At 40.1% G+C, this 15,943-nt stretch overlaps 1 protein-coding gene and 1 long non-coding RNA gene across 2 annotated transcripts; one reads left to right on the forward strand and one right to left on the reverse strand.

The window, feature by feature from the left end:
* The first annotated feature begins 531 nt into the window (after positions 1 to 531).
* On the forward strand, positions 532 to 1,461 carry LOC118119698. The gene is made up of 3 exons (XR_007034801.1): positions 532 to 655; positions 941 to 1,264; positions 1,379 to 1,461. It is a non-coding gene; the product is annotated as an uncharacterized LOC118119698 (long non-coding RNA).
* Positions 1,462 to 4,617: 3,156 nt separating this feature from the next.
* Positions 4,618 to 14,739, reverse strand: cnga4 (cyclic nucleotide gated channel subunit alpha 4). The gene is given in 7 exon segments (XM_035173866.2): positions 4,618 to 5,420; positions 12,301 to 12,466; positions 12,543 to 12,788; positions 12,894 to 13,477; positions 13,654 to 13,760; positions 13,845 to 13,946; positions 14,468 to 14,739. Coding segments are annotated over 7 exon segments (2,160 nt in total). The 5' UTR covers positions 14,620 to 14,739.
* Positions 14,740 to 15,943: the final 1,204 nt, after the last annotated feature.

Below are 15,943 nucleotides of genomic sequence, written 5' to 3' on the forward strand. Positions count from 1 at the left end.
ACAAGTTTTGATGAAGTGTTACTCTGTGTTTTGTGCATTGTTATTTCTGATGACATGTGGTGTCACTCAGAAATGTCCTAAAACCAGTTTTAAAACATGGGGTAGTTGAGATGAACAACTATAAGAGAGGAGCATTGCAGAGTGAGACCACGTCTCTCAGAGACCTGAAAAAGAGGAATTTGAAGCACAGGTGAAGTCTCATCAGAGACCATCTTCTCCCAGGTCATCCAGATAACCTCCAGAAAGTAAGACAGCCCCTCCTTGTGTGTCCCTGTCTCTGCCTCTTTGTCTCTGCACAGCGCTGCTGGGTTTCTGCCTCTTTAAAAAAAAGGCAGCACTGAACCTGGACAAGCACAGGAACTGTTAATCCACTTTGTATCTTTTATTGTTTTGACCACTCAAAACTCTAATTTTCAACATATGTAATAACACTTATTAGTAAGATTCAAACTACTTTTGAATTTTGTGTGTGGGGTTTCTCATTATGGATACCTACAGTTTAGTTTAATTATTACTACCTTTAACTCTAGTTTCAAATATCTTTTTAAGAAGTGTCCTGTTTGGAGGCTGATCCAAACCAGACTGTGACGGCTCTCCTCCAACATGCTCCTCCTCCTGGTCTACCTGGCTGCACTCAGCCAGCAGTCTGCTGCAGGTAAGAACACATGACTTTAACCACATGGCAGCCATTTTGAAACCCCACCCAAACTATGAGTTGACTATTGCTCTGCTGAGCTGACCGGTTTCTTCTTGTCCAACAACTTTCATTGCATTGTTGAGCCTGTGTTAACTGCATATGACAAATAAAACTTGAAACTTAGCAACCACTTTATGTGAGGAGGTACAGGACTGTGACAGGTGTTTGTGGAATTAGCAGGTACATTGTACAGTTTTTACTTCATGACTTGTTTTACATGTGGTTTCTCCCTCATCCCAACAGGTGGACTTACACGACGGAAAAGTTGCAATTTGTTTCAAAGGCCATTATCCCGCTACACAAGAGAATGACTGTTTAGTGATAGCACAGGAGTCAATCATTGCAGGAAGATGGACATCAGCTACATTCAACCAATGGCTTGGATCAATTTATCATCAAAAAGTGCCTGGTCTCGTTGGTACATCAATATGCTACACTTTTATATCCTCACAGTCAAACAGCCTATACGTTGAGTATTGTTCTGAGTATTGTTCTTTCCAGTTCAAATTGCATTACTTTGGCCAACAATCCATTGTCAACCTACAGGATTACAGAGGTTAAAACGTGGTAAGTACATGTATAACAAACAGTATTGCCGGAGACACATGATGTATAAAGACAGTGTTTTGTGATGTCAGCAGGAGGGTCAGAGATTTTTTTCTTGTTCACATGATGATTCAGTGGAATGAAGCAGAGAGGTCACTATCCGTTGTCTGGTGGTGTATTTTCGAGAAAAGGAGGAGGACCTCTTCAAAGAGCACTTGGTAAGAAACACTGAAGTTCAAACAGTTCACTGTACTTTGTGTTGCTCTTGTTTTTTCTCTTGTTCTGTGACAAAAGCTGGATTAAGTTCAGGATATCATCCAAAATATTTTTTAAGAATGTGGTCAAATTTGGTTTGTCTTGTTTGAGGGCAACTTCGTGGTGACAGCCTGAAAATATTTTACTCTGTGTTAATTTGAAGCAATCAAATCAGTGTTAGTTTGGTTTTCACTTCTGCCATTTTGCCACGTCGCAGGGTAAACTCAGGGGTAATTTTATAAAATCAACTATGGTCCTGTTCTATTTAGTGAGTCAAAGCCACTCTGGTGAGTATGTGCAATACCAGGTCCCTGACCCACCTAAATGGAACAGAACCATAATTTACATTATTAATCAGACCATTACACCTGTGTTTACCTTTCAATGACTTGTCAAAGTGGCTGCTAAAGGGCCAACCATGAAGACTATCTCATTTGAGGACGAGGAACCAGTTTAGTCTTGACTAAGTAGTGTAGGAATTTGCTGGTATATTTTGTGAACAGATGTTAGCATAATTGTTGATGGTTAGAATAAATTGTTAGAACAGTGTTTACAATAAACAGTCTGACCATATTAAACTGGAATTGATATTTGTTGTTCTTACTTTAGCTACATAAATTACTAATACTCAAAAATGTAGGATGGAAATAAAATAAAGAAGTTAGATTAATGTAGATGCAATAACAACTTTTTAGTTAATATTAAATTGGTTCAACTTAATTAAGCTTTTAGAGCTCAAAGCAAATCATGTTGGATGTACTTAAGTAGTTGGGATAGTATGACCATAAAAGACACAGCATTTACTCAATAATGCCAGAGTTGAAACTACTTAAAAAGATCCATGCAAATTGTTTTAAGTTGAACCAGTGAATTTTTTTCACTGGGAAGGGGGGAAGGGGGGAGAGGTGGGTGGAAAAGAGGATAGAGAGAAAGGAGGACGCCGAGGAGAGAGAGGAGAGAGACCAGGAACCACATCTAAGTTCTGTCAGACTGGTTAGAATCAAAATATAGAAAAGGGTTAGGCAGCACCAGTTAATATGGGATGGGTCAGGGCTCACCTGATCCAGCCCTAACTATAAGCTTGATGAAAGAGGAACAGTTTAGGTCTAACCTTAAATGTAGAGATGGTGTCAGCCTCCCGAGAGGAGCGTACAGCTAAAGGCTCTACCTCCCATTCTACTCTTACAGACGGAAACCATAAGTGTACTTAGGGAGCAAAGTGATCTATTGGGACAATACGGTGCTATGAGCTCTTTAATGCATGAAGGGGCTTTGATTGTTAAGGGCTTGTAAGTAAGGAGCAGGATGTTGAATTCTATTCAAAATTTTACAGGGAGCCACTGCAGAGAAGCTTAGAGTAAAATGTTCCATTCTTCTAGTTGCTGTCAGCACTCCGCTACAGCATTTTGGACCAACTGGAGGCTTTTAGCAGATTTCCTGGAGAATACTGGTGATAAAGAATCACAACAATCCAGTCTAGGTAAAGAAAACATGGACTAGTTTCTCAGCATCCTTTTGAGAAATGATTTTCCTCAAAAATCTGTGGATTCTGGTAAATTGAATACACATGTAGGCAAGAAAGTATTTTCGCAGGTCAGCTTCCTGCAAATTGGTTCGGTGTTTTACACAGGAACCTGATAATTTATGTAGAAACAGTTTGTCTCACACAGACCAGTGCCATGTGAGAAATAAAGGAACTGGATCTGGGTGCATTAAGAAAATAACCAAAAGAGATATTTAGTAAAATATTTTCTTCCACACCATCTTCACAACTTTCTGAGATCAGCAGGTCTTTCCTTTCTCTCTTTGTTGTTCCAGACGACACACATGGAGATAACATGTGACACTTTAAAGTAAGACATTTAATTTAAATGAAGTTAATAATTTAACTTAGGTTCGGGAGGGGGACCACGCCTCGACCCCTCCTCTAATCTCCCATCAACCCTTCTTATACTAGTCAACCCATCCTGCTCCGTTTGTCTCAGATCTCTCGACCCACCCACCATTCCACTCATCCCTTCCTCCTCCCTACTACATCCTCATCACTACCTACATCCCTTCATCCTCCCCTACCTACATCCCCATCCCTACCTACATCCCTTCATCCCTACCTACATCCCTTCATCCCTACCTATATCCCTTCATCCCTACCTACATCCCTTCATCCCTACCTACATCCCTTCATCCCTACCTATACCCTTCATCCCTACCTACATCCCTTCATCCCTACCTACATCCCTTCATCCCTACCTACATCCCTTCCAACTAAATCGGGCGCATATTTCTCTAATGTCTCTCCCAAGGTCCTGGGGGGTCCGACACCAGCGTGGGCGGAAAAGGGCCTGAGACGGAACCCCCAAACTGAGTCTCCATCCGCCTAGTTCACCACATATCCTCCCCAGCCTGACAGAGACGTCCTTCATTTATATTCATCCTTGCCCTTCACATCCATTCATCCATCCTCAAAATCTAATACAGCCTGAATTTTAATTAAAAGATTCAAACATTACACTGTCGTGGTGTAGTCCATGCTAGTGAATTAAGTAAATTAAATCATTAAGTAATATGTACCTCGGTTATCAGTTAAGTTTGTGGTGTATGGACGTGTGAATATGTTGAGATTTAACTAAACCAAATACCTAAACAACCCAAATCCAACCAAACCAACCAACCAACCCAGGGAGGAGAAATAGAGTGAATGCTGATGCACCCATAGATGTGTGTTCTCGAGGGTAAATGGGACATCTTCTGACTCAAGGATTAGACCTTTGCTCAGGAATGTGACTGGAGGAGCTTTTTTAAGTGTGAAATAGTTTTGTTGCGTGCAGATTTTTTTCCCAGGAAGATGTGTTAAAAGACTTTTGGGGTGTTTGTGTACCTCTCCTACATGTATGGATATAAATGTATTATACTGACACGGTCTCTCATTTCTGTTTCCAATCTTGCACAGTTTCTCTGCACTAGGGTACAATAATGCCATCTATGGGTACAGGTTATACTGCAAAAAGTGTATGTGAGATGTTGAGGTTTTCAACATTTTTATTAATAGAAATCAAACAACAATACATATTTAAACTTCATTCTCCTTTTCAGTTATTTGGATTTTAGATAAATTTTTTCTACTCTTCATCTTTCGGCCCCTTTCCTCTTTTTTCTTCTACAGCCTTATCTCTCCCCACTTCAGATTATCTTTCTCCGCTTTTCTCCTCTTTCTCCTCTTCAGGTCTGATCTCAGCTCCATCTCCTTGCCCAGGTCTATCATCTCCTTTTTCTTTGGTTTTGTCTCCATCATCGTGTTTTTTCTTTTCCTTGTCATCTGGGTCCTTCAGCCCAGATTTATCTCCCTCAACTAGCTTCTCTACATCTTTTTTTGTGCTTTTCGTGCTGTCTCCGTCTCCCTCCTTGGTCACATCATGGCTATCTTCTGTCTGTTTCTGTTTTTTCACCTTTGGATCTGAACCCTCCTCTTCCTCACCTTCTGCCTCTTCTCGCTCCCACTCAACCTCCTCTCCCACCCCTGCACCTCTTCCCTCTGCTATTTCTGCCTCTTCCCCATCTTCTGGCAGCTGAGTCTCCAGCACTGCCACCTCCCTCTCCAACTGCTCAACCCTGGCCTGCATCTTGTGGCTGCTCGACTCTAGTTCCATCATCAGTCGAGCTAGTTTGGTTTGCAACACCTCCAAGTTGCTCTCCAGCCTTTTTATCTTGGTTTCCACTTTCTCTTCCTCCTGCTGCTCTCCCTCCCCACTCTCCTCCAACATGCCCATCTTGGTGAGGATCTGTCTTCCTTTCTCCTCCAAGTGATGTTTGGCTGCAGGGAACTCAGATAACACATCAGTTAGATCTTCTTTGGACAAGCTAAACAGGTCAGAGTAGCCGATGCTTCGGATGTTGGCAGTGCGACGGTTGCCGGATTTGTTACCTAAAAGGAAATTGCAGTTGTCTTTAATCACCAAGGTTAATAGTAGTAATATTTAGGTATTCTTATCTTACAGTTGTTTCTATAGTTGCTCACAATGCTGTTTTTGTTAGCTAGTTGGTAAACAGTAGCTGATTGATCTAAATAAATAGATACAAATTAATGACAAAATTTGAACAAAGACTGATTCAATTGTTACTTATGCAACGAATAAGCTAACTAGATTGTTCTGTAGCAAATCAAACACAGTCAACCATAGTCAACAGTTCCCAGTCCTGACCAGTCTGAGCACCAGTCTTGGTACTTTATACACTTGATTTGTACTCAATATAATTACATAGACCAAAAACACCAAAGAAATATGTCCCTTCTCTCATTATCAAATCATGTTCATCTGCTTGAAGCATTTGAAATATTGTGATATATACACATATTCTGTGTATGTTCTTGCTGGCATTCAAGGGAAAGCTGACTAACATTCCACTGTGTTGTTATTTATTATTATTATATTAGATTTGTCTCTTCCCAGTGGGGAGAGAACAGGTGCATTCAGTTAGTGAGTTTTAAAGAGTTTTAAACATATAATTAAATAGCATTAATAACATTATATAATATTTAGTTATTATTCATAACATTATTATTTCAAATGTAAATCAAATATAGTCATCAAAATATCTAAGTAAGAAAAAAAGTATTTACTGAAATAAATGATTGCAAAACAAAATCAGTAGGTGTTTTCATCACCATAGCAACCAGATGCTAAGATTTGAAATAGAAGCTGATTTTGATTGACAGGGACACTCCCTCAATACCCCGATTGTTGCTGTGACAACAGGATGATTTTGATTGGACAATTTTGATAGGAGACCCCTGATTGGCTGTTGATTGGCTTAAATACTGTTAAAGTTTAAGACAGTTTCTATTGCACTCTGACCTTGGTAAGTCATGTCTCACTCTCTCTGTATTTACCCAGCATGCTAACCGATACTATTCAGGCTCATAATTTAAGTTTGAAATGAGACCACTGTATAATATGAAGTTGCTGCTGTTACCGGCTGCTGTTAAATGTTGATAATGTGCTGGTTTCTGTTGCTTCTATGACAAATGTGGGAATATTGTTGCTGGCTTGTTTTGTGTTTTCTGCTGCTTATCTTTGATTCCTGTGGTATTCTTGTCACGTTGTGATACGTGATAATGAATGAGTGATACGTGATAGCGTGATGCTAAGTAGCGGCAGAGCGAGGCATTGTGGAAAACACATCTTTAGCACCAGGATATTTTCACATTTCACATCTTATTCTACCAAACAATGTGATTTTTGTAACAGTGGGAAGATTAACCTTGGTATTTAACTATAGTATTGCAGAGAAAGTCATAAAAAAACTGCCATCACTGCCAATCAAAACTCAGATTCAAATTCATATCAAAGCATCTGGTTGCCATGGTGATTGATGAGGGAAGCTTTCCCAGTCATTTATTTCAGAAAATGCTTTTTTTTTACTGGTGAGTTTTAATTGGTTTATGGGGAGTTTGAATGTGTTTAAGGACAAGTTGACGGGAGCTTAAGCTAATGCTAGGAGCACATTACATGAGGTGTGTAGCTCCTTTAAGGAAAAAACAATCCCTCTCCATTTCAGAGAAAACATTTCTGGAAGGAGCATCAACTCGCATAACTCGCTCCCACGGTCCCATTTTTTTACTCTCACAAATCCCAAATATATCTGTGTGTTCTGCAACGTCTTGGGATTCTCACGGTGTCTTTATTTCACAGATAGGACTTACAGTTTTTGAATTAGAGTTGTTTGAGTGCTGCACTCAGAGTTTAGATTTGTCTCTTCCCAGTGGGGAGAGAACAGGTGCATTCAGTTGAGTTTCCATGGCAACCAGATACACACATAGCAGGAGGGGAGTCTCTCTCTCTCTCTCTCTCTCTCTCTCTCTCTCTCTCTCTCTCTCTCTCTCTCTCTCTCTCTCTCTCTCTCTCTCTGTCTCTCTCTCTCTCTCTGTCTTTCTCTCTCCCTCTCACTCTCTGGGTGTCTCTGTGTCTCTCTCACTCTCTGTGTCTCTCTGTGTCTCTCTCTGTGTGTCTCACTCTTTCTGTGTCTCTCTCTCTCTCTTAAACCAGCCAGTCTGTCTCTCTCTATCTCTCTGTGTCTCACTCTCTGGGTGTCTCTGTATGTCTCACTCTCGCTTAAACCAGCCAGTCTGTCTCTCTCCCTCTCTCTCCTTGTCTCTGCGTGTCTCTTTCTGGGTCTCTCTGTGTGTCTCTCTCTCTGTGTCAATTGTTTTATATTGAATGTTTGTCAGTAGATCAATTTCACCTAAATCTTACACACTATTTCATCCTGTCACCTGCAGACAAACGTCATTTGACTTCTAGATCCAGACGAGAACGGAAACTTCTTGTGAGAACGATCCTCGACGACCACAAACCAACATAAAGACAACAAACTACTCAGCAGATAAGAGAAAATAGAGCATCAACGGTTCCAAGAGCTTCATCAACAAATAGATCTGCTCTCTGTTGTAAACATGCAGCAACCAGACATTGTGTTGAGCCTCAGAGCCGAACTCCTCCGAGCCAACAGGGAGATTATGGCTCTTAAAAATGGAAAATTGTCTCTGAAGGAGCAGGTGGAGCAGCTGGAACACCAGCTAAAAGACAAAGATGGTTTCATAAAGAAGGAGACCAAGAAACGGCGTGCTCGACTCAGGGCCTACATTGACTGCATGGCCGAGCTCACTGAGTGTCAGGCCAAGGCTAAGAATATGGAGGCAGGTCTGCACCAGGAGCCACCTCAGCCTGAGACAAGCTGGAGCAGAGAGGTGGAGAAGGATGAGGAGATCCAGGCTCTGAAGGAGCAGTTGGAGCAGCTGCAACATCAGTTGAATGACAAAGATGGTCTCATAAAGAAAGAGACCACGAAACGGCGTGCTTGCTTGAGGGCCTACATTGACTGCATGGCCGAGCTCACTGAGTGTCAGGCCAAGTCCAAGAGTATGGAGGCGAGTCTGCAGCAGGAGCCACCTCAGCCTGAGACAAGCTGGAGCAGAGTGGTGGAGGTCGACAAGGAAAAACAGGCTCCGAAGGGGCAGTTCAACCTGCTGGAGGTCGGACAGAGGAGGCCGATGGTTAAGCTCATTAACAAGAACCAGCTCATCACATGCGAAACCAAAAAAAGGAGAACTCCCCGGCTGCCCGGGCTTGCGCACTACAAAAGAAAAGGAGCATAGGAAGAGTCGGGGCTGGAGGTGAAGCAGGAGGAGACGACTCCACCTATGGGACTGAGCTGCAGAAACGTGGAGGCCGAGATGAGCTGGAGCAGAGAGAAGAGGTGGAGAAGGAGAAAAAGGCGAATCAGTGCTCAAAGAAGAGAGGGATGATTAGACGTTTCCCTTCACCCATTCTTACCTCACCCACTCCTTCCCTCCTTGACCCCGCCACCCTCACCCTTTTCCTACTCCTCAAAACAAACCCCTCCCCCGTTCCCCCTTTGTACAATATTATAAATATTTTAATGATGTGAATGTTGTAAATATGTTAAATTTTGTGAATAAATATAACTAGTTCAGTAACATCTACCTCTGTCTTTCTGAATATAGATACAGGATTCATGGCCCTGATCAATTAACACAGTGTTGGAGTGAAACAAATCATAATAATGTTGTTACTTGAGAAAAGTTTATAGATTTCATATTTACATCATAGATAGCATGTATGTTTACATTTGGAGCACTTTCTTAGCAAATTATTCATGATTTAAAAAAGTAGTCATTCATTGCCAATTACTTAAAGCAATACAAATAAATACTATTATAAGATTAGTTCAAATTTTTACAATGTAACAAACAAGTGATCCAAAAAGTTAGCTAACAAGATGGTGACCACAGTGGAGCATTTAGCAGCTGATGATATATTTAATTAATAGGAATTCCATTGGCTTGGAGTTGGTGGAGACCAAAAACAGAGTTAAATGGGGTAAACTAACCCTATTTGTCCTTTAAATCACCAAGTGGATGACATGAAATCTCAGTAAAACCTCAGAAGTTGTTAGTTTGGTGGTCTGGTGTAAACTATAGTTGTGACAGTGTTCCAGGGCAAAACCATGTTAAATCTAAATAGTTAGTTTGAAAAAAGATGAATGACAATAACAATGTTATTCATTCAACACACAAGTATTTATGGGACAATAGGTACATTCATGACGAACAATATTTTTTTTAAATAATTCTATTTAATACCCTTGACAACTATTGGAAGAAAAAGACAGTTCCTTTGTTTTTGTTGTGCGCTGGAGACATTTGGGTTTACAATCAGAAAATGAATATGAAAAAAAAATTCAGCATTTCAGTTTTATTTCCCTGGTATTTACATCTTGATGTGTTTAACAATTCAGGATGCTGCCTCTTTTGTATCAAACAGCATTTTAGGCGAGCAAAAATGAAGAAACATAAAGTATTGAATTAAAATAACTTAACTGAATATTTGGTTGCATAAGCTTTGCTTGCAGTAAATACTTCAAGGCTGTGATCCACTGGTTTCAACAAACTGTTTGATTTTTCATTAGTGAAGCTTTTCTCTCACTTTGCTGCAGCCTCTTCTAGTTGGGAGGTTGTTTGTGCATCTATTTGAGGATTACGTAAAAACTACTTTACCACTTAAGAACCCTTTTGAGTGGATGGAATTATGGGGTAGATACAGGTCTTTTTTTCTTGTTTTCCATTACAAGAAATAACATTTGCAAAATATTTGTCAATTTCTCATTAATTAATGCAGTTATCTTTCTGAAAGAAACCAAGCACACTTTTACTGGTATCTATTGTTGTATGAAATTTGGTGTGGCTTGATTCAATTTAAATTGGGTGCATATCTCCTTGGCAAAGGTATGTACTCAATAGTGAGTGTCATTCTAACTCTTGTTTGTCTCTGGTGGCTCCTCTCCTCAGAGATTGTGATGCTGGATCGTGGATTCTACCATTACTGGCAATAACTTCTCTATTTCAATCGTCAGTGTTGCTCCCTTCATCTATATCAGACAATTTCCCCCCTGTTTTTTTTGGGGCTGGTTTTCCTTACTCCTGTTGATGGTTAATGACAGAGGATGTCGCACCTTCTTAAGCCCTATGAGACAAATTGGGATTTGTCAATTGGGCTATACAAATAAAATGATAAATTGATTGTGTTGTGCAGTGTGTCCGGGTCAATGTCCTGCCGCATGATGACAACGTGTTAGTGCAGCCTTCTGAATTATTTCTACTGCTGACATCACGAGTTACATCACATGAGAGAGTGACCGTGATTAACTTTTATGTTCTGGATCATGATCAGATAATTTCTTTCTCCACAATATGGCAGAAGTGTATCTTGGTCTCATCGGTTGACAAAACTTTGTTCCAGAGCTTATACTATTTGCCAATTCTAGTCTGTCCTTCCAAATTTGTCCTGCTGATGAGTGGTTTTCATGTTGTGGTCTGACCTCTATGTTTCGGCTCTCCTAAAGCCCAGGTGAATGTGAGTCGTGCTGCAATTACACCGCCAGAATGCTAGTGGCGGTAGAGTTTCTATGCTGATGTTGAGTGTCTTCCGGTTTCTGGTCCACTTATTTACAAATTCTCTGGCATCACTGTTTACTTCAGAACAATGGCAAGTGTTACTAAGCGGATCGTGTTGGAGTTGGAGCTGATAGATGTTGAAGAGCAATTAAGTTTTCTTAAAGAACTGCAACAAAGAAAAGAAAGACATCGTCCATGTTCGTTCCTTCAACTCAATAAAAAAATGGTGCAGAGTCTGTTGAAAATGCTACCAAGCGAACCAATCACAGCTCCAATCGTCACCTCAATGCATAGTTACAGTTTTGGGGATGTGCACTTCAGGGTACTGTGTAGGGCTCTGTGTAGGGTACACGTCTATGTGTAGGCTACAGCGTAGCTTCAATGCAGAAGCATGAATTGGCCTTAAGTCCTCCAACATTTGACTGTGAACCTTCACTCCTGCCTTGTGGATGATGGTGGTTGACGTCACTGTCAGTTATCTTTTTCACAGCTCTCACAGCTGCTGCTGCTGTCCTTGGCCGACCTGTCCAATGTCTGTTGTTCAGTGCACCAATATTTTTGACGTTTTCAAGACATTCCACATTGTTGTATTGGCTATTTCCACTCTTTGTGCAATGGCTGATTAATTTTTCTTCTACTCTTTGCTTCAAAATGTCTTTTCTCCCATAGGCAGCTTTCTGCTCTTGCTTTATCATTTTGAAAACTACTTACTTCATACTCAGCATGAAGCACAACTTTACTTGAAATGGCCCAAAAGTTGTAACTAGGATTATAAATGTTGTGTAGCTATCACCTGCCTTTAAGAGAGTGGTTTTTCATGGCAAACATTTGCTAAATGTTATTTAAATGATTACTTAACCTTCAATAACCTTTGAATATACTGTCTGTCATACTGTGTCCAGTTTTGTGAGAATCTTGAATGACTTGACAGCAGATGGGAAAATAATGAGCTGAAGTTAGGAAAACCAACTGTTTTATTTTCAGATGAGCTTCAATTATTGTTATTTTGTATTTTCTGTGACCTGCAAAACTCACACAATCTATTCAAATCATCTCAGATTATTCCAAAACAGTACTTTAAGAATAGCTTTTACAGAGAAACTGATTTCTTCGGCAGTTTTCCCATTCTCCTCAGTGTTTCTGTGAGGTTAGCCGAGCTGCTATATCTTTCTCACTGTGTCAATAAAGTGTTAACACAAGCCGAGTTCTAATCCATGGAACAACTTAGAGCAGAAACAAGCCTACAGGTACTTTATTAACACTGTGCATTCAGTTCAGCCTTGTTAATAATTGTTGTATGACCATGTACAAGAAATTGTACTTGACTTACCTTTGATGTTGAGGATACTAATTTCTCCGAAAAAATTCCCTTCAGTCAGCACAGCGAACTCGGTGACCCCATCATCTGCTACAACTGCAAGTTTTCCCTCTTTGATGATGTACATCTCATGGCCCACATCTCCTTTTCTGCAGACATATTCTCCTGGACTGAACACCTGCGCGAGAGAGGCATTATAAAAGTATATATCCCTGAACAATTCTTTTCTACGCTAGAGCCAACTTTTCCCTGACCTGAGGTGTTAGCTTAAGCACCAGCTCCTCCAGCAGACTTTTCTCACAACTCTTGAAGATGGTGACTTTGGAAAGCGTGGAGAGGTGAACGCTGACAGCGATCTCTGTCCTCAGGTGCACGGGCAGCTGCTGCAGGATTTCATTCTCTCGCATGATCTTCTTGTTGATGTGCAGATGCTGGTACCAGTTGTCGATACGCTGACGAAGCTCCTTGCTAATGTGATGGCTACGTAGGTATCCCTTCACCTGAAATTAAATTGTGTAATTCATCAATCAGCCATCTCCAATTTATTAATTTTTTCTGTGTCATATAATATAACAAGACTGTCAGAAAAAAATGGAACAACTTACCAGCTCATGGTTGGGGAAAAATACATTATCACGGTCTCGTAGGCTTGAGATGACATTACCAACGTTGCCAACAATGGATGCAAATACCAGCACAGCAATGAGCAGGTCTGCAATCATAAACAAGTACTCCTCTTCCCTTTTTGGCAGGGGGGTGTCTCCTACTGTGGTGAAAATCTGGGCAGAGAACCAAAAGCAGTAAAAGTATTGACGGCGCATGGAGGCAAACTCTGCATTGGTGATGTTTGGGTAGACCCAACGGTCACTTCCGAAACCAATGTAGTTGGAAAGTGCAAAGTAGAGACAGGCATTCCAGTGGATCAACACAAAGATGTAGATCATGAGCTTGGTGATGCGAAAGGTGTTGGGGTAGGAGGTTCTTGTCTCCATGCGATCCAAGGCCTCGTTGAGTCGTGGCATGCGCAGAAGGCGGTTGATCCTCACCATTGGTGTTTGGATGCCAAAGAGAAAGTAGAGAAAGTCAGTGGGCAGCACGGAAGTCAAGTCCCTCAAGAAATGTTTAGAGTGCAGGTACCGCTTCTTCAGTTGATTTAGATCTATTACCAGGATACCCTGATCCAAATAACCTAGAGTGGGGAGATAAAGACTTAGTAAGGCCCACAGCACACTTCATACACTCATACACTGGAATTACCTTTTCAAAGTTTAGATTGGCTCTAACTTTTCAAGAATAGTAAATGTACCTGATCTCTATTTGAAGTTCTGTTCTATTTCAAATATCCAATTAAAAATGAATATTTACCTGTGTGAACAGTGATGACCATGTCAACAATATACATGAGGTCTGACAGATAGTCCAGTGTAAGCCACACAGGCAGGTAGCTCGTTGCAATTCCTATGAAGCATGTTCTGAGAAAGCCAAAAGACTGAGTTTCAACAAATTATAGGCAACATGCATAGATATATGATATATACCACATCCCATGCTTTTACCTCAAAATAATGATCACCCAGTTGTAGACAATAGGGAAGATCATGACCTGTAGCCAGACATAATAAAACCTTTCTGCCGGATCAACCGCCAACTCTCTCCAACTGCAAAGGAAAAGAGGAGAGAAGGAAGAGCACTTAGAGAAGAGAACTTAATCTGTCACACCCAAGGAAAATGTACATATTGAGATACAGAATATATACAGATATAGAATGTTTCATTACTCACATCACAATCAATTATTTAAATTGAGCAAAAATTGCAAATAGAAACATGAAACCCTATGTATATTTGTTTTAATCTATAGAATATTGCAAATACCTCTATATCAACAAAGATTAGTTCTGAGCATTTTTTTTACCTGATATAGCCATATCGCAATATCAATGTTATACTGTGGTAACAATGAGGATATAAATTTTCACATATACTGTAGTCATGTACTTTGTGATATGTAGTAAAAGCCTATGATTATACAATTGATGAAATGTTCTAGTTATGGAAAAGGGAAGCGTTCAAGTAGATTGAATTAGTGGGGACGTTTATTTAAAGGTTAATACTGTTCGGTGTTTTAAAATATTTACATTTTTTGCAACTATATCCAATCCAATTGTTAGTTACTCACTTAAATTTCAACTTCAGATCCGGAGCGATGTTAGGTTTCCCTTCATCTTTGGCTCCATCTTCTCCTTCCTCGTTCACTTTCTTCCCTTGATGCCACCGGACGAGTCTCAGCCATTTGTTACTGCTAACATTAACATCACCTGTTTTCTCCATTCTCCAAAGTTTAGCATTAGACTAACACATGCTTCTAGATGAGGATGAATGTTACTCTTGATCTTGTTCCCTCCTGCATGAGTGTCGCACTTTCTTGGACAATAATTCAAACAACCAAGATGAAATGCATAAGGCAGCACTGTGTGGTTCACCTAACAACAAACCAGGTCTACATGCACACTGCCTGGTGATGCTGGTCACTATGGAAGGAAAGCACAACAGATGCCATGTGTCCTTTGGGAGTTCTTCCCTCACCTAGAAAAACAGAGAGGTCCTCCTCTGCTCATCCCAGAGGGTTCGTACATCAAGTATCATTCATCCGTTGTTGTTAAAGTCACGCAATGAAAAACAAATCCTGTTTAGTCTAGTCCCAATTTGAGTCCCAATTGAGTTTTCATCTTTACATTGATTTTCCTTTGAGAGAGGAGGAGTGCAGTATTGTGTGTTTTTGAGTGAGCTGCATCTTGCCAGCTGGTTCCCATGCCTCTTCATACAAAGCGATGCTAGGCTAATTGTTTTAAAATATTTGTGTTGTCAATACCTCCATTAGCACATACTACTTTACAGTGACAGCTTTGTAGTAGTTCTTATGCTCTTTTTCTCGACTGTTGTGTGTGTCTTTCTATCTATCCATCCATCATCCATCCCTCTAGCTTTCTAACCATTTCTCTCTCTATCTATCCATCCATCCATCCTCTCTCTCCCTCTATCCATCTATTTATCCCTCCCTCTCCCTCTATCTATCTATCTATCTATCTATCTATCTATCTATCTATCTATCTATCTATCTATCTATCTATCTATCTATCTATCTATCTATCTATCCTTGGTGTAGTTGAGTCATTTTATAATTAGGGGTACATTTCATATCAGTCAAAAAAGTGAAAAAATCTGTGTTCTTTTTTGCTAAATATTCTAGTTGTTCCCATAATATACCCCCATAATTTGCTAAATTCATTATTTGGCAAGCTTGAGCTCAAATTACTTTTTAAATATTTAAATGAAGTTAAACATTCAAATCATTGTTTAGTCAACAGAAACTGTGTCATAGAGAACATGAATAAAGTCTTACACATTTGTTTGAAAAGGTCTTGAGTCTATTCACCAGGGGTTTTGAGATTGTTTTTGAAAATATGAATTTTGCCCTGGATAACGGATATTCTGTGGGATGCTTTCACCAATGATAAAGTTTGTTTCAACATAAATCCAAATTACACAGAATTTGGAATTATTCTTTACATACATCTTTATGTAAGACTTAAGTTCAGCCAACATTTAAAAGATTGAATGTCGGGGCTTACAGACCCTTGGATGACACCACAGG

Source organism: Hippoglossus stenolepis, chromosome 13 (genome assembly GCF_022539355.2).
Source record: "Hippoglossus stenolepis isolate QCI-W04-F060 chromosome 13, HSTE1.2, whole genome shotgun sequence".
Taxonomy (NCBI): domain Eukaryota; kingdom Metazoa; phylum Chordata; class Actinopteri; order Pleuronectiformes; family Pleuronectidae; genus Hippoglossus; species Hippoglossus stenolepis.